This window comes from Odontesthes bonariensis, chromosome 23, assembly GCF_027942865.1.
Source record: "Odontesthes bonariensis isolate fOdoBon6 chromosome 23, fOdoBon6.hap1, whole genome shotgun sequence".
Lineage (NCBI taxonomy): Eukaryota > Metazoa > Chordata > Actinopteri > Atheriniformes > Atherinopsidae > Odontesthes > Odontesthes bonariensis.
The window spans coordinates 5,225,716-5,250,120 of record NC_134528.1 but is presented as its reverse complement, the minus strand read 5'-3'; the positions used below and the strand labels follow the sequence as shown (position 1 = coordinate 5,250,120).

Here is a 24,405-nt window from a genome sequence, read left to right as displayed (position 1 = left end):
GTGACGCCTTAGTAAATAAATTAAAAAAACTCCCTGTGCGCCGCGTACCCCCTGCAGTACCTCCGCGTACCACTAGGGGTACGCGTACCCCCGGTTGGGAAACACTGGTTTAGATGATTTGACACCTTGTCAGACACACGAGTCCCCAGCGATGAGTGAGTCTGAGTGATGTTTGTCCTCCGCAGTGACCTGGAGAAGTCTGTGGAGGAGCTGCAGAAGAACTCGTCCGTCAACCACGGGCTGGTGACGGAGCAGGAGGTGGAGCAGAAGAGCAAAGAGCTCAGGATGCTGGGAGAGACCATCACTGAGCTCAAAAGTAGGCGTGTTAATCACTGTCTGGAGCTGTGGTCGGTCGCGGTGCGAGAACAAGAAGCGCTTAATTACCTAACGTGTGTCCGTTTGGTTAATGTTATGCAAAGCGACGGATGAATATTTATGAGTAGTTTTACACTCTTCTGGCTGTTCATGAAGTTCCACTTTTGGCTTCTTGTCCTGCTGCTCTGACCTGTGTTGCACTCTGAATACTAACGAGGGAGCGTGGCTCATTATCGAGGCCCGCCGGCTGAACATTAGCTGCTACGATGTCCAGAGGATCCTCCAGATGTTACGCTCTAACACAATTAAACATCTAGTGATTGTCCTGTGGGGAAGAAGGAGTACCTCAGATTAGTTCTGTAGAGGTTTGTGGGTACATCAGGCTACTGGGTTTCGCTCTATAGTTGAATGTGAGGTAGTTATTTCTTTGAATTATAGAGTTCACAGCACAGGTGAATAAGATAATTATTTGAATTTGACGTGTAGAAGTAATCAAAAGCAGACTGAAGAAGAGTCTGAGCTTTGGCTCGAGTCATCCGGGTTGTATCAAACTACAAAAAAAGAAGAAGAATTAAAGAACTGAGTTAGAAGGAATCATTTTTATTTAGGTCCAATGTAATCATAAGTGGGCCCAGGACAGACCCCTGTGGTGCCCCTTTTCTTATTATTTGAATGGCAGACACGCTGATCCTCCCCCTGCTGATTCCCCCCCCCCCCCCCCCCCCCCCCCCCGCCTTCCTCTTCACCTCCCTTCATCCATCTTTACCTGCCTGTCGTCCTCTCCTGTGCAGACCAGTTCCCCAGCCTGCAGAGTAAGATGCGGGTGGTGCTGCGGGTGGAGGTGGAGGCTGTTAAGTTCCTGAAGGAGGAGCCTCACCGTCTGGATGCTCTGCTGAAGCGCTGCAACACCATGACTGATGCACTCAGCAGTCTGCGCAGGTACTTTGATCTGATAATGTCTTATTTTGGTCTTAAACCAGGTCAATAAAAGCTTTCTTTGTTAGCATAGAGTCTCCTCTCGCGGCTGCAGATAGCAATGTTTACTGCTCGGTTCATGTCAGTCGGTATGAATTTTACATTTAAGAACATGTTAAATTATATTTTTATATATATATATATATATATATATATATATATATATATACATATTTTGATTTATAAGTTAGGTTAAAGGAGCTGAGCCTCCTCAGGCCCTTCTTGCAGATGGCCAAATTTCATCTAAACTAATACTTTGGAAAACAGAGGAGTTTGTGCTCGGTCCCTAAAAACTGTAAATCACGCTTACTTTGCTTGTAAAGAGTCGTGTTTCCAGGCAGATTTGACCAGATAAGCGATACACAGCCCGCTGTAGGTGTGAAGTAAACGATGATGTCTGAGAGGTTTGCTGAGAGCAGGCTGGAGCAGCACTCTGTGCTCTGCTCAGTGATTACATCAGACAGCCTGAGAGATGATTATTTCATCAAAGCACGCCGTTAACAAGACTGTGGAGAATCAACCTTCAGAGTCTCTGAGAGGTTTCGACCTGAGGGTCGGGCCCGACTCTAAAACTATACATTTCAGACGCTTTCAGGTGGTAAAGGCTGTGACTTTTGATAAAATAGCTTCAATCGTGACTTGGACAACGAGGTTTATCGTTGTTTTTAACCCTCAAACGTCGAGATGTCGGCTAGTTTGTGCTTCAGTGAGACTCTTCTCTCTCTAATCACTAAAGGCTGCAGGGTCCATCGCCGGGATGGAAGTTTTCGGATCTTTCTGGTTTCCCGATGTTTGGCCGTTGGGTCATTTGTGAGACTTGCACATTATTTAGCATCTGTGGTCATGTATAGACCTCACAACTCTGAAATAACAGCATTTAGTCGAAGTGTTTTCATTGAAATCATCTATTTGAATACAGTTGAATGTTATGAGGTCATCTTTAGAACTAGCTACAACTTAGTAAAGCCCTTTGCAGAGCCTCTACAGAGGCAGGAAGGTGCATCAGTCCCAGCTTGAAAGGTTGTAAATATGCACTTTATATCAATAAATCAACCATTTTTGTAATGGATCATTTGGTAAAACTCTTCAAGTTAAACCACAATAATTCCACTTTGCTTTACACCTATATATAAACATAATTTGAGGTCTTTGTTTCTTACATGTTTGATGTTTCATAGACAAAGAATTTTTTAATTTTTTATTATTATTGATGAACAGATTATTTCAAGCTAGCTACATTTTTAAGGTTTCCAGCTCTAAAAATCCAGAAACTCTCTTTAAGAAAACAATGAATCTGATCATTAAATTAAAGGAGCACAGGTCACCCCTCTGCTCACTGAGCTCCCCTGGCTACCCTTAGCCGCCCACATCAAACTCAAGTCGCTGATGTTAGCCTACAGAGTGCTTAATGGAACGGCTCCCAGCTAATTTAATGCTCTCACAAAGGCTTACGTCACAACTCGGTCACAGGATTGTCGTTCAGTGCCTACACCACGCTTAAGACAATCCAGACTCTGTTCATGTGTCGTTCCACGATGGTGGAATGACCTGCCGAGCGCTAACAGAACAGGAGCATCCCTGAATATCTTCAAGAAAGTCTTTCAGACCCAGCTCTGCAGAGAGCATCTGCTCCCCTGTACTTCCCTCTATGCTGCTCTCCATCTCTGCTCTGTCACCTCTGACAGTCTGACTGGTGGTTTCCTTCTATGTAGCTTTGATGTTAGCTTATTGTTAGCTTTGATGTTAGCTTGATGTTAGCTTTGATGTTAGCTCTGATGTTAGCTTATTGTTAGCTTTGATGTTAGCTTGATGTTAGCTTTGATGTTAGCTTATTGTTAGCTTTGATGTTAGCTTGATGTTAGCTTTGATGTTAGCTTTGATGTTAGCTTATTGTTAGCCTATTGTTAGCTTTGCTGATAGCTTATTGTTAGCTTTGCTGTTAGCTTTGATGTTAGCTTATAGTTAGCTTATTGGAAGCTTTAATGTTAGCTTATTGCTGATTTGATGTTAACTTATTGTTAGCTTTGATGTTAGCTGTAATGTTATATCTATATGTAAGTCGCTTTGGATAAAAGCTAAATGCATTCAGAAACATATTATCTACTATATTTTATTGCAGGTTAAAGAAACTCCTCTCTTCCTAATTTAAAGGAAATTCGGCTCAGTTACGACGTGACAGTCACTACAGGAAAAATCCCCTAAAATCATAAAACTTGAACTGTGATTGTGTAGAAACCATCAAAGATGCAGAATTAGAGATTCAGTTGGCAAAAGTCCTTCTTCCCACGACCCTTTTAAGCCGTTTTCTACTGTTCTCACTTTGCCCAGTGGAAAATTGAATGATGTATTTTGTTTTTTTGCTCATGCTTTTGCATTGGTATCAAAGCTTCAAGGCATCTTGTTTCCTCCTCGCCCGCACAGACAAGTCACCGATGGCGTGTGGAAAAGCCCCGAGGACCTCTCCAACCAACCCCAGAAGAGGGCAGAGGACCTGGACATCCTGAACAGTCCTCCTCTCAGCCTCAGCGACCTGAGCGCCAGCGCCGGGCTGGCTAACTGGATGCCCGTGTCCGTGGGAGACGCCGACACCTCCGGCCCCGAGCAGGACATCCAGTCCTCCGTGAGCTTCAGAAACAGAGTTCTGGACGAGCTGCCGAGCCGGCGTCCCGCTGATAAGTCTGTGTCGGCCGAAGTCAGACTGGTAATCCCCCGATCTGTGATCCGTCTCATACTTACTGATGGAAAATATCCAGCTACGTCTGAAATTCCATCTGAAAGCACTTAGATCTGCTCCTGAGATGGTGTTCACACACCAGCAGATGGTTTATTATTCCATTTGTCCGTGTCAGTTACGCCTGCCAGAGGCTTGCATGTTACAGCATCTTATTTGTCCATGTTTGCATGCGTCAGGCGGCCGAGCGGGACTGGGAGGAGAAGCGTGCCAGTTTGACCCAGTTCAGCGCCCAGGACATCAATCGCTTACTGGAGGAGACCCAGGCTGAGCTGATGAAGGCCATCCCCGACCTCGACTTCGCTGCCAAGCACATCAACAAGCCGGCAGTGCCCCCCAAGCCCCAGATTACAATCCCAATAACCTCCACCACAGCTGCCTCTCCTGCAACCGGGAGCACCGGGAGCACTGGGAGCACTGGGACCTCCAACACCACCACACCCAGCGGGGACCAGCAGCCGGGCAAGGTGCAGCTCGCTGCCCAGAAGCTGAACAGCATGGAGGGGGGCGGCATGCAGCGAGGCTCGGGTGAGTTGCTCATGTTTTTCTATGTAAATGTACTTTATTTCTACAGCCCTTTACAGACAATCCTTACGGTGTACCAAAGTGCTTTAAAGCAGGTAATAAATAAAGAGAAGAATAAGTAAAACAATAAAATAACAGTGAAAGCAATAAAATACAACAAAATCGAATAAGATAAAAGTGTCCTCATACTGCTGGGTATTAAAGCCATCCTAAATAAGTAGGTTTTTAGCCTAGATCTGAAGAGGCCCAGGTCAGAAATAAGACTTAGCTGGACGGGGGGCTTATCCCAGAGCCTGGGGGCAGCTTTGGGAAAAGGCTCGCTCACCCCAGGGTTTGTATTCTGACCTGGGCACTTCCAGCAGAAACTGATCTGTTGGCCTCAGAGCTCTATCAGGACTGTTAAAAGCTCAGATAAATACGACGGGGCGAGGCCGTTAGGAGCTTTAAAAACCAACATTAAAAGTTTAAAATCAGTTCTGTAAAGGACAGGAAGCCAATGGAGGGAGTTAAGAACAGGAGTGATGTGCACACGTCTGTTGGTGTTGGTTAAAAGACGGGCAGCAGCGTTCTGCACCAGCTGAAGGCGGCTGAGAGAAGACTGGGAGACGCCCACATAAAGAGCATTGCAACAGTCTGACCTTGGATGGCTTTCTCAAGGGCAGGACTACTTAAAAACATTTTAACTTTGGCCAGGAATATCAGCAATACAATTAAACAAAGAACATTGTGCACTGTTACTATTTGGCTTCAATGGTAGATAAATGTGTAGATCGTCTGCATAACGGTGGACCAAAAGGTTGTGCCTGGCTATAATTGACCCAAGTGGTAGCATGTACAGTGAGAATTCTATCATCCGTGCGGAAAAGATTCTTCGTTCCATCTCATTGAACGTGTAAACGGGTCTGTTTGCTGCAGTGGACCTCAACGTAACCAGGTACCGGACGGAAAAACCCTCCAAGTCTCCTCCTCCACCGCCTCCCCGCCGGAGCTTCCCGTCGGCTCACGGCATCACCACCAACCGCACGGGAGAAGTCATCGTCACCACCAAGAGTCTGAAGGTGAGACCGAGCAGCTGTTTTCTAACCTGTGAGTGAATGAACCTTCAGTAAATGAGTCTGTTTGTAGTATTTTACCTGAAGTTAACGGGAGTCTTCGCTGGTTTCTATAACACGAGTGTTATTGCTTCACTGAAGATGTGATGGAAGTGGGTTTGACAGTTGTTCCTCCTCCTCGTACAGAGTTTAGTGGCCACCAGAGGCCAAAAGCCTCTTTTCATTTTGTGAGAGACTTTAGAGAGGGTTTCCTACGCCAACAGGAGAGCATGTCATCACTGAACTGGTTAGCGGTGGAAACGGGATCAAAACCGGCATCATCGCTACTTTTTCTGCTCGTAAGATGCTTGCAGAGCAGGAGGTGGAAACATAGAGAACCAGCACCTGGAACTGGTACTGGTGGAAAACCCGACCAGTTAACGCGGTTCGGAGCTGAATTACTTCTCCATGTTTATGTTTTAAATGGGCCCAGATGGTCTTTACACGCTGCCTTACTGTCCTTACTTCTGCATCTTTTTGTAAAATTGGTGTGTTTTTATACGTTCTCTCATATTTTTCTGCTGAATGTGTTGGAAACTGTGACTGAAAATCAGCCCATTGAGACTACATGGTTATTTAAAGCTTTCCCAGACTGTCATCATGACAGAATCACCTTTTAAAGGGATAGTTCGCCTCTTTTGACATGAAGCTGTGTAACATCCCATATCAGCAACATCATTTCTGAACATCTTCTTACCCCCTGCTGCGTCCTGTGAGCAGAGTTCCAGCCTCGTTTTGGTGTTGATGAAGGTAGTCCGGCTAGTTGGCTGGGGTTTAAAAAATAAAGCGTTTTGCTTCTCAAAACAATATGCGTTCAAAAGAGTAATACATTTGCATCACAAAATCATTCATCCAGAAAAAGTCAGACCTCACAATCGTTTGGCACTATTTTCTCTCCCTAAGTATCACTGCCTGCTGCCGCCTGCCGACAGCCGCGCCTGTTACGGTGTTTGCTGCGCGGTCTACACAGCAGGCAGTGATACGAAGGGAGAGAAAATAGGGCCAAGAGATGTGAGGTCTGACTTTTTCCTGGAGAACGATTTTGTGATGCAAATGTATTACTCTTTTGAACGCATATTGTTTTGAGAAGCAAAACGCTTTATTTTTTAAACCCCAGCCAACTAGCCGGACAGGACGCAGCAGGGGGTAAGGAAATGGGATGTCATACAGCTTCATGTCAAAAGAGGCGAACTATCCCTTTAAGTAACTTAAAAGACGACGTCTGTGCAGTGATTTCGGCTCCAAAGACGGCGGTCCAGTTAAACTCATGACTGACTGTCTCCGTTTGGCCTTTTCAGATGGAAGAAGACTGCGACGTGCCTAAAACGGTGGTGAAGCTGCGGCGGACCCCCTCCGACAGCCCCCGACCGGCCTCGACTCCGCCCGTGATCGCAGCCTCCGGCGTGCAGGACGAGGACGAGGAGGAGAAGATCATCGCGGAGCTGGAGGTGAGAGCGTGGGCGATGGCTGGTGCGACACGGCTGCAGATTTCTGTCTCCATACTGTGTAATAACGATTCCTTAAAATCTTTCACAAAACAACGAAGATATTTCAGAGAACACCTGTAAAAGATTCCTCTTGTAGTAAACCGCACGGCGCCCGACTAAAGGCCGAGCCTCCCCGCGGCAGAAAGGTAAATGTGAAAGCCTCCGGCATCCGTCTGCTGCTGCCTGACCTCTGAACCTTCCACTGACTGCCGCCTTTTTCTTCTCTTCTATTTACTTCCTGCTGCTGCTCAAGCTCTAATAACAACTAATATGAAGCGTGTGAACACCTGAAACCAAAACTAAGAGAGAAATCTGGTTCATTTTGCTGTTTTCTAACCTTGTAGTCACAGAACTCATTCAAATTTGATTTGATCGAGCTTCAGCCTCGGAGGGGATGATTTAGTTAGTCTTTTAGAGGTTTAAACATGCTCTCCACTTCATTTCTCAGTATATATGGGGCTAGCATAAGACGTTAAAAGGGAAAACAGATGTGTTGTCTTTATTTATGATGATGATGATAGATTTTTATTTTTCGAACATGTATAAAAAAGAAAACGTATGTAAGTATTAGTACATACAAAAGAAAGAAAAAGAGAAATAAAAAAAATAAAAAACACATAAATCACATGAAGTGCTCATACAAAACAAAACGCCACACATTGTTCGAAATTTAGCTGGAAGCTGCGAGAAAAAGGGGGAAAAAGTCCGATTTAACCCTCTAAATATAAAGCTGAAAAGGTCAATCATCTGTTAAATTCTGGTCTCCAAACATTAGAAACTTACACATGTGATGATTAAAGGATTAAAATGGTCAAACTGCACCATTTTCTGTTCTTAAGTCATCACAGAATTGATCTAAATCTGCCCCAGAAGACGGAGAAATGCCCGAAAGCTCAATCATTCAGTTACACGATGGAAGGAATATTCAGTGAACAAAGACGGAAAGTTAAATTAAGATTCCTCTCAGCCGGCAGTGTTTTATTAAATCATGAAAGAAATGAGCTGAGCTCCGTTGTGCTGTCAGAGCTCCGTGTTGTGTTTAAACAGAAGATTTCTGTGATCACAGCTGAGATGAAACATCACAGCACAAAGAAACAGCCGATGCCAGAAGAAGATTTCTCTTCTGAGCCACAAAGCTTCTCTGAGGCTTGTGTTAAAGGCGCCGCGGCGATGACCAGAAGCACCCGGATAAACCGGCCGGAGCCCGATTCAGCCGAACTGTTCTGCTCACGATGCTCTGACCTGATAAACCCTGCAGGACAGCGGCCCTCCAGGGGCCCCATGTGGGCGTCCCTCGAGATAAATGATGATCATGGCTGTGCTGCAGCGGTTTGCATCCAGCCTGGTTGAGTTAGAACTAGAGCAGGGCAACGATTAAAATATCTAATCTAATTAATCACATGATTTCCCTGATTAATCACGATTAATCGCATTTGTACGCAAAATCCAAAAAATTAATCCAAAAGTAGTGTAAAAAAAGTTCCGTACCCTTCTCCATGTTTGGTGGATCCGCCGATTACTTTCTTTTCCGGTTCCGCAGCAGACGGCAACAAACTTTTACAAAATAAAAGCCTGTGAGCAACAGACTTTTACAAAATAAAAGCCTGTGAGCAACAGACTTTTACAAAAATATATTATAAATAATAATTTTTGGCTTTAGCGATAATCATTAACTAGTTATTTTCCTTCTCATATACTTGCTGCTGGTGATGTTTTTGCTGTTTGTTTGTTTGTTTGTTGTGTGTTTCTTCTAGGGCTGGGCAGCGAATCTTTAATCTAATTAATCACATGATTTCCCTGATTAATCACATTTGTACGCAAAATCCAAAAATGAATCTAAAAGTAGCATATAGCTTTTAGCATTTAGTTTTATTGTAAATGTGCTGCCATATGAATGAAAGTGCCATAACATTTGTTGTGCAAACACACTTTTAACATCAGCATCTTTCTGTAGTTTTTATGTAGAAGCCTCGCTCCACTGTCTGTTTCCTTGAATGACTTGCTGCTATCAGTTGTGTGTTTTGCCTTTAAGTGATATTTTAGACTGGAACTACTACGCTGAGAAGACAATTCAACTTGGCTGTAAATGCAGGAATTTAAAAAAAAAATTATTTTGAAATACGTGCTTTTATGTTGAAACAAGTAAAACAGGAAGTAGCGCCGGTTAGCTCCGTTAGCTTCACACCTGTAGCGGTGATGTTAGCTGCTGGTTTATCTTTATTTTATTACTCCATGCTTCGTGGTGTTTGCTGTAACTGTGTGAATGTGATGCATTCAACAGACTTTAACAATAATAAAACCTGCGTTAATGCGCCATAAAATATTTATCGGCGTTAAATAATTAACAAGTTAACACAATAATAACGAGTTAACTCGCGCAGCCCTAGTTTGAACATTTCTGAAGGAAAGGAAAGCTGGGAGGAGCTCTCAGGATCATCTATGAGAGGTCTTGAGGCTGCCAAAGAGAGGAGGGTCTGAATATTTCTCTTTTTAACACGAGTTACAAAGGGCAAAGTTTGGAGATTTATGCGATTTAAAACCGAACAGAAGCGGTCTGTAAACTGGGCTTCTCTTTGTGACCTTGTTAACGGCTCCTGTACTGTGTTGGTGAAGCGTTTAACTGCTGCTGCAGCTGTGTGAATGCTGTTTTTCTGATGTGATCAGCGGGTTTTCCACATTTAACTGAATAAAGAGGCCTCGTTTCTGTTGGAGTCAGATGTGCATTTCAGGCTCAGAGCCGCAGACAGAAAGGATCCTTCTTCTCATGTGCAGACGCTCTAAATTCAGGTCGTGCTTCAACAGCACAGTTGCTTTTAAACAGCGATGAAAGAGAGCAGAAACAGACTCTTTCTGATGTTGCTCATTAGAAGTAACATGGGGACATTTCTGTACTCTTAAAACAGGACAAAAATCCATTCTAACCGGCTAAAGACACAAGAAATGTGTCGGATTCGCAGGTAAAGACATCAGACGCCAGCCAAAGTGTGAATATCGTGAAAAAGTTCAACATGGAGTCGCATCCTAATCGGCTAATTAAGTCAAAACACCTGCAAAGGTTTCCTGAGCCTTCAGATGGTCTCAGTTTGGGTCAGTAGGGGAAGCCTGCTGACTTTAGAGCTTTATGGAGATGCTCCACACTGCCAAAGGTACCAACTCGTCTGACCTGAACCCCAAAGAGAATCTGTGGGGTGTTTATCAAGAGGAAGGAACCAGCTGGGCTTCCATCAGACCCCAGCAGCGCCTCCACGCCGCACTCAGTGGGGTCACATGGCACTGAAAGGATCGGATTATTGGCTAAATTACAATCAGAATGAGCTGAGCAAGGGTAATTCTCCTTGGATATCTGGCGGTGAATGAGTCGGATCAGAGGCACAAAGCGTGTCATACCCCGGTATGATAGGTGGCGCTGTACCCATTCCAGCTGTTGCTAATAGAGCCACTTCCTGTTGACCTCTTCACCACCAACAACAACAACAAACTCAGGCATTGGAGAAAGATGGAGAACGCAGAGCCAGATGAAGCTACGTCCCTCTACATTTGGTCTGTGATGAGCTGCTTGTTGCACAAACTCGATGCCCAACGGAGCATTCTCCATCGCGTTGTTTGTTTCTTTCTGACGGCGACAACAACAGGAATATCGTCTCCTTTGACTTCCGGGTCACGACCCCGGGAAAACATCTGGAGCATGCGCAGAACGCAAAGTCTGATTCACCACGTGCTTCAGCGTCTACAAGCAGGTTTAGAGTGACTTTCAACCCAGTTATCTCGGGGTCTGAATCCGATCCAATTCTTAGTCAGATTAAGGTGTCTACATGCACTTAATAACTCAGTCTGATTGTAATTTAGCCAATAATCCGATCCTTTCAGGGCCATGTGCACAGAAATGCAGAAGCCTGACGTTTCTGTTTAAAATATCCTTTTTTTTATCGATCTGATATTCTAATTTTCTGAGACACTAAATTTGTTTTTTTTTTAATTATCTGTGGACCAGAATCATCAAAAGGATGAGAAATAAAGGTTTGAAATATATCCCTCTGTGTGGAATGAATCTATATAAAGAGTTTCACTTTCTGAAATGACCTTTTTCACGATATTCAAATTTTTTTGAGCTGGATCCAAATCGTGTCAAACGCATTTATTCTCCTCGTTCTGCAGCCACACAGACGGCCTCCTGCCAACTCTGGATCTGGAAGCTGAGCGCAGCTGCATTCATCACCAAAACAATCAAACCGCTTCCTGTTTACATGCAGCTGCGGCTCGACTGAGAAGACGTCAGTGTCTCAAAGTTCAGCTGAAGGCTTAAAAAAAAAGTTTAATGCCTAAATGTCCTCTAATAACTTATTACTTTATCCAAGGATCTGAAACTCTGACATAACTACGCTACGATGAGAGGTTTTACCAGAGTAGGGCTGTGTTCCAAACTGCATACCTCTCCTACTACTCATACTAACTTTTTGAGTTAGTATGCGAGTTTGAGTAAGCGAGAAGTTCCCGGATGCATACTAGATTCTCCGAAATGTTGGGTATGCATCATGAGGTTACTACTCATACTCAAACTACCCAAGATGCAACGTAACGTGACGTCGCCGGTCGTCATTTCCTGTCAAAACGGCATTTTCAAGCTAGCTACAACGAGGGTAGGTTCACTTCCTGTTTTCAAAACAAAAGCACCAATTGTATGGTAATGGCTTTCCCTATGATAAAAGGCAACGGGTATTTTATTTTGTGAAGATAACCGGAAGTGCGTTGCTCACTGCGGCTAGCTTTAGTAGCGCCGAATTCGTGGGAACAAAATTGTAAACAGCCGGTATTTTGTCAGGTTTTCAACACGTTGGGGATCTAAACGACTACTTTCTCTCCTGAAAATGTTTCAAATGTTGCTAAAGTTTACAGAGTTTAGAGCTTAAGGGAAATCAGCTTCAGGCCGGCTGATTTCGGCTTGGGCAGGAGCGAAATGCATTGTGGGTAAACGCTCTGCATACTGTCTGATCGATCAGTATGCAGAATGGAAGTATGCGGTTTCGAACACAGCCTATGTGCATTTTTAAGTGCTTTTAAAGCAACATGAGATGCTAAAGAAGTGTTAGAAACCCTAAAGTAATCCCTGGTTTTGCAGTTCATGGTTGTTTGTGCTTTAAAGATGAAAAATACCTGCTTTAGATTCTGTTTTTCTGTGTGAGCGGACGCCGTTTACACACTGACGTACAAAAAGCAGATTAGATGGATAAGAGTGGGTTCTGACGGGGGTTTGTGTGCGACCTCTCTGCCCCCCCACCTCTGTTAATACCCCCCCCTCCCTCTCTGCCCCCACAGTACAGCAGTAACTCCCCGGGGCCGACGAAGGGCCCGACGGTCGCAGCCCGACTCAAACACCTCCAGCAAGGCAGCCTGGAGAGGCCCAAGACCCGCAAGCAGAAAGAGGATTTCCCCAAAGTCCAGGGCCAGCAGCAGGTATTCCACTTCTAAAACTCGCAGCTCAGATGCTCCGCCCACCAGGAGGAAGCTCCTCCCCCTGCGGCTCGGGCCGGGACCACAAACTCTGACGCTGTGAGGGAGCGATCTGCAGCATTCTCTTCCCTGTTCTTGATGTTTGTTTGAGTTACTGGATCTAACCCAGCTCGCTTAGAGGTCTAAGTTTTTGTCGTACGAGTCTGTTGATGTCTTGATTTCTTGGGGAAGGTTTCTGGTGGCTAATCAATCATACGCAGATCCATTCAGAGGCATCTTTTACCTCCGATCTTCAGTAAAAAAAAGCCACGGAATGATTTTTATACCGAGCTCTGAACGATGTTGTTTCACATGTTACCCCCCCCCTCCTCATTTCAGTCTCTTCATCCAGTAATCGCACCGCGTTGCTCTTCTTCTGTCACCCATCCTTTAACCTGAAGCTCACATTCCAGCCAAGAGGCCAGTCCATTAAGCTAGCTCACCTGCCTTTTAACAGCTCTAATGCTACGACTTATTATGCAAGACCATGGGAGTGAGTGCCAGGTGGAAGGTCCGAAGACGGGTTTTTAGTTGAATGTATGCAGGGAACAAATTAAGAAGAGGAGGCAGAGAAAGGATTTAAATCAAAGAATAAGTTAAATATTTCACTTATTGATCAAATATCTGTCTAAACTAATTCCATTTAAGACATTTATCTGAGCTTTTTAACCCAATTTGAACTAATTTGGCCTAGATTCTACTTCCCATTAGGCCTCCAGATGTTCTGTCCAAGCAAAAGGCCAAAACATGAAGACGAAAATCAGACTTTATGGTCGACATGATGTCATAAAAGTACAGAAAATATCCGTCAGTAACTGGACATTTTACCAAGAGCCTGAAATAAAGCTGCAGATTGCTCCTTTTTGTTTGGCCCCTCGGGTCAAAGACTGCAGGCCCTCCTCGGCGTAGCTTTGACTGAACATTCGGGTTAGAGCCGTTAGAGCCTGGCAGGAGTCAGAGGGAGGAAAATGGCCGTCGCTCAGTAACAGTAACTCCAGTCGGGCTTTGGTTGCTTTTCTTCTCGCTTTATTCATTTTCTGCTGCTGCCGGCCCGTTTAAAGAAGGACACAAACACCTTGTTTTTCCTCTCCTCACCAGCCTCCTTACTCCCTCTCATCGCGTTCCTTTTCCTTCTCTGTCTCCTCTCCTTGCTTCCTTGTCTCTGCCTCTCATCCTCCTCATCCTTTCACTTCCTCATCTACTTGTTTCTCCCTTTTCCCTCGTTTCCCCTCCATATCTCCTTCCATCATATTCGTTTCCGTCTCTTTTCCTTGTTTCTTCCCATCATCTTTTTGCTTCCTTACCTTGTCTCCTTCTATCTACTCATCCTCCTCATCCTTTCTTGTTTTCCTTCATCCTTTCCCTTGTTTCCTAATTGCTCTGTTCTCTCATCCATTTCCTCCCTTTCATTTTCACACCTCTCCTTTCCACTCATCCGGTTCTTTTCTGCCACTTTTCCTGCTGTCATCTGTCATTTTATCTCCTCTCTGCGTCTCCTCCTCTTCCTCCTCCACCTCCTCCTCCTCCTCTCTGCTTCTTCTCCTCCTCCTCCTCTTTCTTCTCCTCCTCTTCCTCCACCTCTTCCTCCTCCTCCTCCACCTCCTCTTTCTTCTCCTCCTTTCTTCTCCTCCTCTTCCTCCTCCTCCTCTTTCTTCTCCTCCTCCTCTTTCTCCTCCTCCTCTTTCTTCTCCTCCTCTTCCTCCTCCTCCTCCTCCTCTTTCTTCTCCTCCTCTTCCTCCTCCTCCTCCTCCTCCTCCTCTTTCTTCTCCTCCTCCTCTTTCTTCTCCTCCTCTTCCTCCTCCTCCTCCTCCTCTTTCTCCTCCTCCTCTTCCTCCTCCTCCTCCTTCCTCCTCCTCCTCTTTCTTCTCTTCCTCCTCCTCCTCCTTCCTCCTCCTCCTCCTCTGGCTGTTCCCACTGCGTCACACAGAGGAGGAAGAGGAGGAGGAAGAGGAGCTGAATCAGGCCCGTTTCCTGACAGCAGAGCAGCTCTGCATCATTCTGTCTGCAGCTCAGCGACAGCCTGAGAGCACGAGGACCGTCACGCCGATGCACCAAAAAGCCCACATCCCGCTCGGCCAATCAGATCGCAGCGTAGAGCAGCGGTAGTGCAGGCAGACGGCGTTGGGCTTCAGTGACTCACACATAACATATTTAACAGAAACTTGAAGTACATTTGTCTGTTAGTAAATTTTGATTTATCTTTTTTCTTTTCCCTTTCACCGCTTCATGTCTCCATTGAATTCTTTTCCTCCTCCGCTTGCTTTTTGGGGCAGTGCTGAGCTCATTGATCCAGCCGATCGCTGATGTTTTCCCTTCACTGCTTCTTCTGACATCATTTTCCTGTGAGCCAGTCTTTTCTTTCTCCATTGCTTTGCCTTTTGTCATCCTCTGTCTGCTTCCCAGGTCTCTCAGGTCTCATCTGGACTAATTGCGTGAGGAGTGAGTACTCGGATCATTCCGGTTTTGGACTTCTAATTCCCAATTCAGACCTTGAAGGTGTGAGATTTTGTCTTTGACTCTATGAGCTTAGAGGTCTTTAAATTTTAAAATCTGGGGATTCCTCCTTCAGCCTGTAGTGCTGCTGTTTTTCTTACATTCAGAGGTGATCACAGCGGCTCTGGACCTGCATCATGAAGCAGTCTGTCACCTCAAACACGTGAATCCATCTTCCACCATAACTAACAAACACAATATCTGTGTCCCATTTCCACACTGAATCAAAACCATGCAGAAACGGCCCCAATGCCAATTAAAGATGCTTTTTTAGATGCTTTTTGAGCACAAAAACGTAAACCAAGCTGGAAAAATTAGCTTTAGAAAAGCATATAAATGTAAATACTCGCTGATGTATGATAATACATCATAATTAATTTATTTATTGGGTTATTTTAATTGCAAATAGAACATTAGGTCACATTAAAGAGGAGATATAAATCAACTGCAGCTGATTGTGTTGCAGACTTTAACTTTAGGCTCAAACAAAGTTAACTCGACTCTCACAGCTGGAAACTTCTGCCTCTGTTATCAGCGTTCAGGCCAACCTGCAGAATAATCCTGTAGATTGTAATCCAACAACTTGAATTATTAGTAGTTTAAACCTCACATCTGGACATCTGGATACAGTTTGTGAGCTGAAAGAACATCGAAATGTGTGAAAATGACCCCCAAAAAAATGCAGCTTTACACATCCTGCCTCAGAAAGATCCATAATACCGCATCTGTAGCACGATCTTTGACCTCAACTAAACAATAAATTCCCCTTTTTATCTTTAAATCCAGTTTCCTCCAACTGAGCATTGTTTTTGGTTGACAGGGTGTCTGAAAGACATCTCAAGGGTCCATGTCGGGGCTAAAACTGAGCTAAAAGTTGGAGATGTTGTATAAACAGAAGCAAAATACTCTGGAATCAAACTTTGGACCTTCACCTTGAGCTTTTTTTTGTCAGTTTAACTATTTTACCACCTTATTAAGACATTTTATTTGTGGATTCTTGGTATTTTATCCCTTGATAATTAGCACAACATATGATGGGGGGCGATTATGGGGAAAAGTCATATCACGATATATTTTTTATATCACGATATCGATATATATCGGGTCCATAACTTTTAGCATCCACTTGAACCCCTTATTTTCCTTATTGTGTTGCCTTATTTTGCTTATTGTGTTGCTGCTTATTGGCAGCATGTCTTTAGCAACACAATAAGCTGCATTTGTAGTTATACTTTGTGTCACATGGTGCTGGATAAAGCACTCTGTGATCTTCTGCTGCTGCACAGGCGCTGTTATCAGGAAGATTAGCACCTGTTCCGGGCTGTGTTTGTAACAGTTTGCATTCTCCGTGCTCAAACAGGTGGCGCTGCTTCAGGTGATGAAACATATTAGCGGTGTTCCCCCGTCTTTGTCGGAACATGTGCTCGACATAACAGACTTCTCTGTTTGGTGTTGGGCGTCAAAAAACCAAAATACCTCTTCACCAACGTTTATACGGCTGCAGCAGCACAAACAAACGCGCTACGGCTAGCATGCTAGCATGGCTCTATTCCAGCCACATGGCTCAGCGCGGCGCAACTCTCGTTCTCATTGGCTGTTCGTGTTGTCTGTCAAAAGATGGACGAATGTATTCTATGGAAAAGTATATTGACCGTGTTTCATATCTCTATCGGGGAAAAGTTATCGTGATATCGCCCAGCTCTAGCGCAACATTGTGCTGAACTCTCTTGGGCTGTGTTCAAAACCGCATACTTCTCCTACTACTCCCACTACTCCTACTAACTTTAACTTTTTTTAAGTTCCCGGATGCATACTAGATTCTCTGAAATGTTGGGTATGCATCATAAGGTTACTACTCATACTCAAACTACCCAAGATGCAATGTAACGTGACGTCGCCGATCGTCATTTCCTGTCAAAACGGCAGTTTCAAGCTAGCTACAACGAGGGTAGGTTCACTTCCTGTTTTCAAAACAAAAGCACCAATTGTATGGTAATGGCTTTCCCTATGATAAAAGGCAACGGGTATTTTATTTTGTGAAAATAACCGGAAGTGCGTTGCTCACTGCGGCTAGCTTTAGTAGCGCCAAATTCGTGGGAACAAAATTGTAAACAGCCGGTATTTTGTCAGGTTTTCAACACGTTGGAGATCTAAACGACTACTTTCTCACCTGAAAATGTTTCAAATGTTGCTAAAGTTTACAGAGTTTGGAGCTTAAGAGAAATCAGCTTCAGGCCGGCTGATTTCAGCTCGGGCAGGAGCGAAATGCATTGTGGGTAAACACTCTGCACACTCTGATCGATGAGTATGCGGTTTCGAACACAGACTTGGTGTTCATTCTTCTAATTAACAGCTAATTTACAGGAACTTATGATTTCAGAAACGAGTCCTAAAACAGTTGGAAAAGCAACCAAAAGTTGAAGGTTATTTACAAGTCAACTGCAGTTAGTTCAGAGTGTGAAACTGGGACACAGATTATGTTTTACTTGTCAGCAACACGTTGAGTTTTCAAAGGTCAAACCTTCCAAAAAGTAATTTATTGTGAAAGTTTAAGCCGGACAAAAGGACCAGAAACATGTGGAGCTGAAAGGTTTTTGGTGGGAAATCTAAAACGACAGGATTAATCCTAATTAACAACACTTTGTGCTGCTGGAGGTGTGTTTATACCACCAAGAGAAATAAAATTAGAGCTTATTATTACTAATACATTTAAGGAATGTATTTGTAGCAAGTAAAACCTGAACCGCTCCACAGATATATTGTATATTATTAGTATTATTATTATTATTATTAAATGAGCATTTAGTTTTTGTTTTGAAGAGAACATGTAAAAAAGAAGTGTCATCTATGTTTTATATATCAAGTTTTTTTGTATTTTTATACTCGGAAGACGATTCATACGCACGTAACACATTTATTCTGTAAATTTTTATTTTTCTGCGTTAAAGATTCTTTTATTTTTTCTGCGAACCATGAAACAAACCATCGACCCCACTTTGTTGTAGAGACCGGGCGGTGCTCGTGAACGGTAAAGTCGTGCCGCCGCATTTCTTAATAACAAAAAATGTCTAAAAAAAAAAAAAAAAGCACATGAAACGGTCGCCACGCCGACGGGACGCCTCATCCGTAGCTGTTTTCCTCTATTATAACCAACGGTGTGTGTGTTCTATACACAGATTACAGTTTAAACTGTTTATCGATGGTTTCTTGATGAACGTGTGATTGTTTAACTATTTGTGGATGTTGAAATCATGTATATATAAAAAAACAAACAAATCGTATCTTAAAAGAAACCGATTTTATGTGGAATTTTTATAAAAAGGAAAAAAAATAATACTCCAAAATGGCATGCAAACTGTATACATTCCTGGAAATCTGCACGCTGGGTCAACAGAGGTCTCATTTTCTTGTCAATAATTCTGTGTATACCTGTGAGTGTATGATAGAGTAAACAAAAATTGTACAGTAACATAGAGTTTTGTATTATGTTCAAAATGGGCGAAGCCCCCCCCCTTCTGTGAGAATAAAGAAAAAACAACTAAAAGATCTCTGAATGATATCGTATATCAGCTAATTCTGTTCCTTCAGTGTGAAAGTGATGCTCGCTGTGTGGGGTAAGTGTTGTTTGTGAATCGTGAAGAATGATAAACTACTACAAAGTCAGTGTACTATAACTAAAGACCAACTAAACAGAGCAAAGCACAGCAGCAACTTTGTGTTCGGGGGGAGTAAAAGTTGCTGCCTCGTGTGAGAAAAATCCAACCGGACAAAAAAACGGTTGCTGCTTTTGTACATTCCTGTTGTGTTTTTGTGACAATAAAGGTGACCCTCTTATACATCAAGGCTGTCGGCGTCTCATTTGTTGATTGGAAGGCGGGAACGAGGTCATAAACATGAAGCAACGAGCCAAAGTAAAAACATAGTTTGTTTACGTCTCACGCTGATGCTCAGATGTTTATTTATAGACAGACTCCGCCTCCCCGGTCCAGTGAGCCCTGATGTCGAAGGTAATCCACCCACATCAAACATCATCTTATGGTCACATTCGTTCGAACCTGCTGTTAAACATGACACAGACAGTCTCCCTGCTGTGGTTCATCTTGTTTCTGAGCTTTCAGACGAAGGCTATCGGAGGATATTGGACAACTGGTCTCGGACTTCGTCTTGTGAAACAACCCCCTGGATCCAAATCAGTCTGGCTTTGAAAGCGACGGTCCTCATCTTTCCTGATAAATCCTGATAAATCGGGGATCTCAGGCACGGCACACGTGGTTTGAATCATACCTCAACACAGTTTGATGGGAAGGACAAACATCTGTACCCTATCGCCTTGCTACTGGGATGCCCCAGGGCTCAACCCTGGGACCCCTTCTCTTTGGAAAGTGCTCCAATAAGTCTCTGAATTTATTCTTTTTAGAAACATTGTTATACTGAAGCTAACCAATAATAAATTAAACACTTGATACTTCTTTCCATTAATGCGACTTCTGGGGCTGCTTGGTTTTGTGGAGGGCTTTGCAGCCTGGTTGATATGTGGTGAGGTTAAGCTTCACGTTCAGATGTTCAGTCATAGATGGTAAAACTATAGGAGCTTGATGCATGAGAATGTTTTACATTTTGAACGTTATTTTTAACTCTGATTTCTGTAATGTTTTACTTTGAAATATCAGCGGAATTATTCATCCCTTATCGTGTTAAGAAATGTCAGCTAAGATTTATCTGCAAGCCAGATCCAGCCATCAAAAGAGCCACATCTGGCTGCCGACCCCTGACCTCGACCCTGCTCGCTGCACTGCTTCCTTCATCACTGCTATGCAGATGATACGCATCGTTCCAACCAGGTGATTCTAGCACAAATGTCGGCTAATTTATCTGATACATCTTCAGCTAAACATCTGTAACTGTGAGCTTTAGGTCACCCCAAACAAGACGATATCTCCATCTTCTTTAACTATCCCTCCTCCAAAGGTTGGATGTCATAATGGCTGACCAGATGTTGCATGTGGCTTTGCGCTCTGCAGCCCGTATCTAAGCCTCCCACCTCTTCTTTCTTTATCTCTAAAGGTTCCTGATGAGTTTTTATTTTGGTTTCAGTCAAAACTTTACTGCAAAGTTCACACTAATCAACTGTGGTCGATCATTTCCCCCACAGAGGCACCAAAGTGATCGGGATTCAGCCTCCGAGGACCATGAATGTTTGTGCAAAATGTCCTCTTTTTAATCCAGATAAAAGCTGAACACTTAACAGAATTAGTCAGTTCTGAGCCTATAAACCGAACGTGGGGCCATGTTACCTGCATGCAGCCACCGTTGGATCACCGGGAGGTTCGGATGAGGTACGCCTGCATCTTCAAGCAGAGGTAAGGTCTGGTAGGCTGGAGTTAAAATAGTGATCATAGATTAATCAGATGGCTCCTAAAGGCCTTTAAACCGGCTCATATGTGAAGGAATCTGCTGGTGAGTCGGTTTCTATGAAGCAAACAGAGTTATTGTGTAAAGACGCAGCGTGGGAGGCTTTAATAAGCAGATGAAATGAAGGCGTTGTTGTTTAGTAACTGTCCTTAATATATAATGAATGTGTTTGTTTAACAGCAGTTTTAATCACGTTGACTCTGGAGTGTTCCCCACTGATAAATGTCACAGATTATCGCCTCAAAACTGAACAAATATGCGCCCGTTCAGATTAGATGAGGGTTTAATGATTGACGAGGAGGAGCCGAGGGTAACGGCACCAAGAGGAACTTTGCAGCTGCAGCTGTTTTGATCCTGATTCTGTACGGAACGCTGTTTGAGGCTTAATGTGTTGCGTAAACGTCACACAGCCGTGCTTAATGGCTCAAAATGAAGCGCAAACTTGTATCATTCAATGTGTACGATTGAATTAGTTTTAACAGAGCACAGCAGGCCGTCGGCCTCGGCCCGCTATCATAGCTGATCCTGTCTGACAGCTGTTTCAGACGGCGTCCTCTGCTCACCACCTCCACTCTCCTCCTCCTTTTCACGCCGGATCGGACTCCATGAATGTTTGTCAGCACTCTTGGTGCGATTATCATCACCTCGCTGATGTCTGATGCTCAGCAGAAGTGTTGGTTAAATCACCTGCTGCAGAACCTGCAGGCACCTGCAGGTTCTCCTGTTGATCTTTACAGCTCAGCTTTCTTAAGCTTCCTCGGGAAATTGTCACATCTGAGTTCTCTGAAACAGTTGCTTTCAAAGTGACCCATTGTGCTAGGTTGTTTTTTTTTTTTAGCATTTTGACATAATCTTCTGAGGTTTTATTGAGATGTATGAGATAAACTTTGGTCAAACACCAGTTGGTTTAAGCACAGTGTCTACAAGAGGGAAAAAGTTCAGCAGTGTAGCCGTAAGCTAGCAACAGATGCTAGCAAACAATGCTTTCTCATCAACAGTAATGGACCAAGCTACAGCTAACAAAGTAATGTGGGAACAATAATGTTCATCTTTCAGAAAGGAAGAGCAAAAACTCCTTAGAAGCTGGTGTAATACACCTTCATTAGCTAAGCTGTTAGCATTAGCTGCTGCTAAAGGAGAAAATAAATCAATAGATAAACCAGGAGGAGCTAAGCTGTTAGCGTTAGCTGCTGCTAAAGGAGAAAATAACAGCAATAGATAAACCATGAGGAGTTATTTCTCAGATGCTTCCATTTCCCTGCTCTGAAGTTCAGGCTCAGAGTTGGAACTGATCCCTCTTTGTGGCTCAGCTTCTTCAGGCCAGCGTTGAACTGGACCGAGTTGTTAAAACAGTGGGATGAAAAGTGGCTGCTGCACATCCACAGTCTTTAGCTAACTCTGCTGGAACATTAGCCTCAGATAGAGTTTATCCACTGGGCTCTGATATCCTCTGAGGCTGCTGCTGGATGGAAGATGCATGCTCCTCAGTGCAGAACATTTCCACCAGAAGCTGGCTTCATCCGTCCAGCAGGGTGGTTGTGAGTGGGCGGGGCTTAGAATTTGGAGCCCCATGGGGGCGTGTGCCTTGCCCTCGGCGGGTTTACGATGCGAGTGTGGGGGACCGGGGTGCCCCCCTCGTTTTGGCGTTGACGAAAGTAGTCCGGCTAGTTGGCTGGGGTTTAAAAAATAAAGTGTTTTGCTTCTCAAAACAATATGCGTTCAACAGAGTAATACATTTGCATCACAAAATGGTTCTCCAGGAAAAAGTCAGACCTCACAATCGCTTGGCCCTATTTTCTCTCCCTTCGTATCACTGCCTGCTGATTTATTTTTTTAAACCCCAGCCAACTAGCCGGACTACCTTCATCAACACCAAAACGAGGCTGGAACTCTGCTCACAGGACGCAGCAGGGGGTAAGAAGATGTTCATAAATGATGTTGCTGATATGGGATGTCATACAGCTTCGTGTCAGAGGCGAACTACCCCTTTAAAGTGTTTAAGGTCAACATCACGGCTTTATTTCTGGTGGATACAGGGGTTACTTACACACCACAGCACACCTGTCCTTTTGTGTTATAGGAAGAAAAGCCAGAACTACAAACACTGAATAATGTAGTTCCATCTGTCTGTACCTCGCTGTTTTCCTGGTCGTGACGCCTCCTGTTCAGGATGGAGACTGCAGTGCCAACACGTTTAATTTGGCGAGTATAATCGCAGCAGAACTTCCTTCGGTATCGACTTCGGAACCCTCAAAGTATGCGTCATCTTCACATTAGAAGCATCTCATTCAAAATGTAGATTAAAACCCTTAAATTCTTGATAGATTAGAGATAACTTTCTGAATGGAAGAGCAAAAATACACCAAAATCAACAATATAAAATGCTTTTTATTTGTTGAAATGCAGAAGCAAAGCAGGAATTCAGCGTTCTGACATTCAAGTATTAAAAATAATTTAATTATATTACAAATCTTCAGCTCATTTCAGACGTACCACAGAAGCAGGCAGAACAGAGGGAATTAATATTCTACTTGAAACTAGTTTTAAAAAAAATCCCGACTGAGGCTTGTCTAAGGAAAACTATCCGGATGGTTGATGAGAGTCTGTCGGAGTCTGAAGATTCTCTTTTAGTCGAGGCCGTGATATCTGCGCCGCATTAACGAAGCTCTCGTGTTACCTCTCAGCCGAGCAGCTCATTCTTCCGTGTAATTGTCTTGATTAGCTCGTGTGACATCCAGTGTCATTAGCGTCAAAGCGCAGCAGATAATTCACTGTCTCCGAAATTCGATTATTCAAATGACAGAACATTATAGAGCCAGTTCCAGCTGTGCGTGGATGACAGTCATGGCGAGGGGAACAGCCGATACTCGGCTGATGTTTTTACCTCTTTGTGATCGTGGCGCATGCTTTTCGGCCTCCACGTTTGTCAACATGCACGAGTTTAACCGTCTGGCTTGTGCTTGTGCTGCTCAGAGGGAGATGTCTGATGACACGGGCAGCTGTTGTCCTGCTTTCCACTTGGCGCTGCGCCGCCCGCCGTCCGCCCGTCTGTACGGCTGATTCCTTAAATCTGAGGAAGAAAACGAGACTAATCAGCTCACGTTGAACTTTAAAGTGCAACCTGGTGGTTTTAGTGCAGTGTTTGGCTGCGTTCCAAACCGCATACTTCTCCTACTTACTTTTTGAGTTAGTATGCGAGTTTGAGTAAGCAAATCTTCCGAAGGACGCCGACTTTCACCAAACTGTTATCGGTGAGCAGATGAACGTATTTTATGCCAGAAGTAAGGTCCATATTTGAAAAAAAACAAACAAAAGTTCTCCTTTAACAGACCTACAGGAGTTAATACTGTCAGATGTGGATGGATTAGGAGCATCTGGCCTCTTTCAGGCATAAATCAGCAGCACTACATTGGTTGGTGTTACATGTTTCACTGACATCCTGCAGCTGAACTCCAGTATTTAGTCCCTTGGTTTCTATTTTGACTCTGGAAAGATGTGCAACATGCGTACGCTGAACACATAACCTGCTCGGGGGTGGTTTATGTTCCAGATGTTATCGCCTGTGGTCTACGTTCAGTCATGGAGGAAGCTTTGTGGGTTCAGTTGATAATTCTGGCCTTTACACAGATTAGAAACTCCTTTAGTCTGGATATTCCCTCTAATTTGGTCAGAGCTTCATTGTGACAAAGTGGGTGAGACCATTTGTCTCATTTATTAATAGCATCTTTAGTTCACCATACTTGTTTGTTTTCAATCATTTTACTATCAGTAATCAGCACTTTACAGATACAGACTATCCCGGATTTGTTTGTGTTTTGTATTATGTTTGGTTATATTTCATAGTTCAACATCTTTGATTTAAATAAACACTCACAAGTATTGTTAAATT

General features: G+C 43.8%; 2 protein-coding genes across 14 annotated transcripts in view; one reads left to right on the top strand and one right to left on the bottom strand.

The window, feature by feature from the left end:
• LOC142373825 (SRC kinase signaling inhibitor 1-like) overlaps positions 1–18,946 on the top strand; it is a 163,856-nt gene extending 144,910 nt beyond the window's left edge. For 7 of the 11 annotated variants that reach the window (XM_075457256.1, XM_075457254.1, XM_075457253.1 and 4 more), the window contains 8 exons: positions 186–316; positions 1,107–1,254; positions 3,712–3,991; positions 4,201–4,549; positions 5,462–5,604; positions 6,936–7,085; positions 7,184–7,270; positions 12,438–14,224. In XM_075457256.1, the coding sequence (XP_075313371.1) occupies positions 186–316; positions 1,107–1,254; positions 3,712–3,991; positions 4,201–4,549; positions 5,462–5,604; positions 6,936–7,085; positions 7,184–7,270; positions 12,438–12,590 (1,441 nt within the window). In that variant the 3' untranslated portion in view covers positions 12,591–14,224. Of the gene's footprint in view, positions 1–185; positions 317–1,106; positions 1,255–3,711; positions 3,992–4,200; positions 4,550–5,461; positions 5,605–6,935; positions 7,086–7,183; positions 7,271–12,437; positions 14,225–14,884 lie in introns of those variants that run through there. The other 4 variants (XM_075457260.1, XM_075457255.1, XR_012768581.1 and 1 more) reach the window with 3 other exon arrangements.
• Positions 18,947–22,886: 3,940 nt separating this feature from the next.
• Positions 22,887–24,405, bottom strand: part of fmnl1b (formin-like 1b) — a 50,842-nt gene continuing 49,323 nt past the window's right edge. For 2 of the 3 annotated variants that reach the window (XM_075457002.1, XM_075457004.1), the window contains one exon: positions 22,887–23,586. In XM_075457002.1, coding sequence (XP_075313117.1) covers positions 23,486–23,586 — 101 coding nt within the window. In that variant the 3' untranslated portion in view covers positions 22,887–23,485. The remainder of the gene's footprint in view (positions 23,587–24,405) is intronic. The other variant, XM_075457003.1, reaches the window with a different exon arrangement.